At 42.4% G+C, this 2896-nt stretch overlaps 1 protein-coding gene across 1 annotated transcript; it reads right to left on the bottom strand.

The window, feature by feature from the left end:
- Positions 1-1176: 1176 nt before the first annotated feature.
- Positions 1177-2203, bottom strand: LOC133248815 (olfactory receptor 8S1-like). Its single transcript, XM_061419119.1, has one exon. It carries the CDS (start codon positions 2110-2112, stop codon positions 1177-1179), a length of 936 nt encoding a protein of 311 aa, XP_061275103.1. The 5' UTR covers positions 2113-2203.
- Positions 2204-2896: the final 693 nt, after the last annotated feature.

Raw genomic sequence — 2896 nt, forward strand, 5'->3', positions numbered from 1 at the left:
GGAAGTAAAACTGGATAAATGTTCTGTAAAAGGAATAGTTGTCAGTACTAAATAATTTTAAAATTAGAATGAGACCAAAGAACTATAGAAATTATGACTAAACTCCATAATATAATTGATTAAAAAGTCACATCTCATGCTTAGTCACTTGGTCATGTCCAACTCTTCTGCATCCCCATGGACTGTAGCCCACCAGGCTCCTCTGTTCATGGGATTTCCAAGGCAAGAATCCTGGATTGGGTTGTCATTTCCTTCTTCAGGGGATCTTCCTAACCCAGGGACTGAACTCATGTCTCCTGCATTGCAGGTGGATTCTTTACCACTAAGCCATTGGAGGAGCCCCTCCCTCCAAAAAAAAGTCACATAATGTAAAGCAATAATTCATGAATGATACACAGAAACAATAATCCAAGAAAGTAGGGAAAAAAAGCAGGAAGGGAGTGAATTAAAGTGGCAGAGAGAAGATGGAGACTGTTAAAGTAAAATACATCTGTAATCTTTCATGGGAGCTGTCAACATGCTTTGTTCTTACGGTTTGAATTCATAAGTATATATTTAAGATGTCCAAAATTATAAAGAGAAAATAAAAATAGTTAAATACCATAGAGGACAACAAATTTAATAAAATCCTTAATAAAGTTGATCAGTAAGACAAAAAACAGTGTGAAGATAAAATACATAAATGATAAATTCAGGAGATACAACATCTAACTGAATTCTAGAAAGAAAGTGATGGTGGTTGTGTGAGAGGTTAGAAGGAAAAGCAGACCAGAGGGTAGAAAGAAAAACAGATAAAAATGAGATAAAATTTCTTGTATTTTTCATTCTCAGTATAGCCAGGGAGAGAAGAGGGTGGTATAGGGCTCCCTTACAGTTGAGTGAGTGAAGTTGCTCAGTCGTGTCCGACTCTTTGCTACCCCCATGGACTGTAGCCTATCAGGGTCCTCTGTCCATGGAATTTTCCAGGCAAGAGTACTGGAGTGGGTTGCCATTTCCTTCTCCAGGGGATCTTCCCGACCCAGGGATCGAACCCCGGTCTCCCACATTGCAGGCAGACGCTTTACCATCTGAGCCACCAGGGAAGTCCTCCCTTACAGTTAGTGGTCTAGAATTCTACCTTAAGTTCAAGCACTTGGCAACACAAACTCATTTCCTTTTATTCTATGTTCCTGTTCACTACTTAAAATATTGCAGGTATTTCCCCAATGTCCTTTTCACAGCTGCCTTCACCTCCATGTTCTTTAGACTGTAGATGAGGGGGTTCAGCATGGGTGTGACTGCACTGTACTGCAAGGATGAGAGCAAATCTAGGGAGGAACCGGAAGTGGGCATGAGATAACGAATCAAACCAGACCCAAAGAACAGGATCACTGCGATGAGGTGGGAGGAGCAGGTGGAGAAGGCCTTGCTTCTGCCTGTGGTGGAGCTGATGCTCAGGATGGTGGAGACAATGCGAGCATAGGAAAAGAAGACTGGGAGGAAGGTTCCAAGACCATGTAGTAAGATGGAGCAGATCAGGATGTCAATATTGATAGAGACATCAGAGCAAGACAGAGGGAAGAGGGAGGGCAGCTCACAGGTATAATGGTGGATGGTTTGTGCCTCACAGAAGTCCAGGTTAACAGCCAAAAGCACAATGATGACTGAATTGAGAGAGGCCAGGCCCCATGAGGCCAGTATAAGCTTTACACAGAGCTGGGTGCTCACCAGTTGGCCATAGAGCAGTGGGTGGCAGATGGCAGCATAGCAGTCATAGGCCATCATTGAGAGAAGAAAAGCTTCAGTCCCTGCAGTTATAAACACAAAGAAGACCTGAGTCAGGCAGCCCTCGACAGAGATCGTTTTCTTCTCAGACAGCAGGTCCTTCAGGAGCTTGGGCACAGTGACAGAAGAGAAGCAGAGGTCTAGGAATGATAGATTGCTCAAGAAGAAGTACATGGGCGTGTGGAGGTGGGAGTCAGCCCTGATCACCAACAGCATCGTCAGGTTCCCCATCACGGTCAGGAGGTAAATCACCAGGAAGAGGACAAAGAGCAGAGCCTGGATGTGGGGGTCATCTGACAGCCCAGTGAGAATAAACTCGGTGATGATGCTGTGGTTCCTCAAGGCCATTTGTGGAAGCTATTTCCTTGAAATAAAATAGAGAGATGAGATGTCCTGTCTTTTTCAGAGTTTCACTCCTCTTCTTATACGTTCCTCTCTACTCTGCCTAGACTCTGTGCTCAGACATCTCAAAGCTGCCCTATCTGTATCCCAGTAAGTGTTTTCATCCTGTTTTGTTATCACTTCTCTTGGGTCTCAGTCTTCACATAACTCAGAGATTCCTATAAAAATGAATATCTCTGGATTACCTACACATTCATTGTATTTAGATTCTGCTCCATCCATTTTACAGTTTAGAAATCCTAAAAATTCTAGCACGTATCTGCAGTGATTTTCTAAACCTTTTCTTCTCTTTTCAGTTTCTCAATCATATATATATTTTTTCTTTAAAACCTTACTAAGATTGATGATGTCTCTGAGCAGTCTCATCCTTTTAGTCCAGTGGCTTCAGTTACAGTAATGCCTGGCAGCAATATTTCAGCGTTGCCATGCAGTCTGTGTTGCATAGGGGCTACTGTTGTTGAATTTCAAGGATGCCGTTATCTACACAGGTGTGCTGTCTCATGTTATTGCAACACCCTTTGATGCTCTCTCATTTTTTTATAATCCACAAGCGATTTTGCCATTGCTGCAAGAAGCTTTTGCATTCGTGTTGTGGATACATTATTCTGTTTTCCCAGGAGGGTCAAAGTGGAAAGAGTCTCATAATTTTCTTTTAAACTTTTATTGCATCCTATTATTCAAAGTATCAGCTGTGTCCAAGAGGACCAGGTGGTTAGTAGTTTATGTTAAT

The sequence above is a fragment of the Bos javanicus genome, chromosome 5 (assembly GCF_032452875.1).
Source record: "Bos javanicus breed banteng chromosome 5, ARS-OSU_banteng_1.0, whole genome shotgun sequence".
Taxonomy (NCBI): Eukaryota; Metazoa; Chordata; class Mammalia; order Artiodactyla; family Bovidae; genus Bos; species Bos javanicus.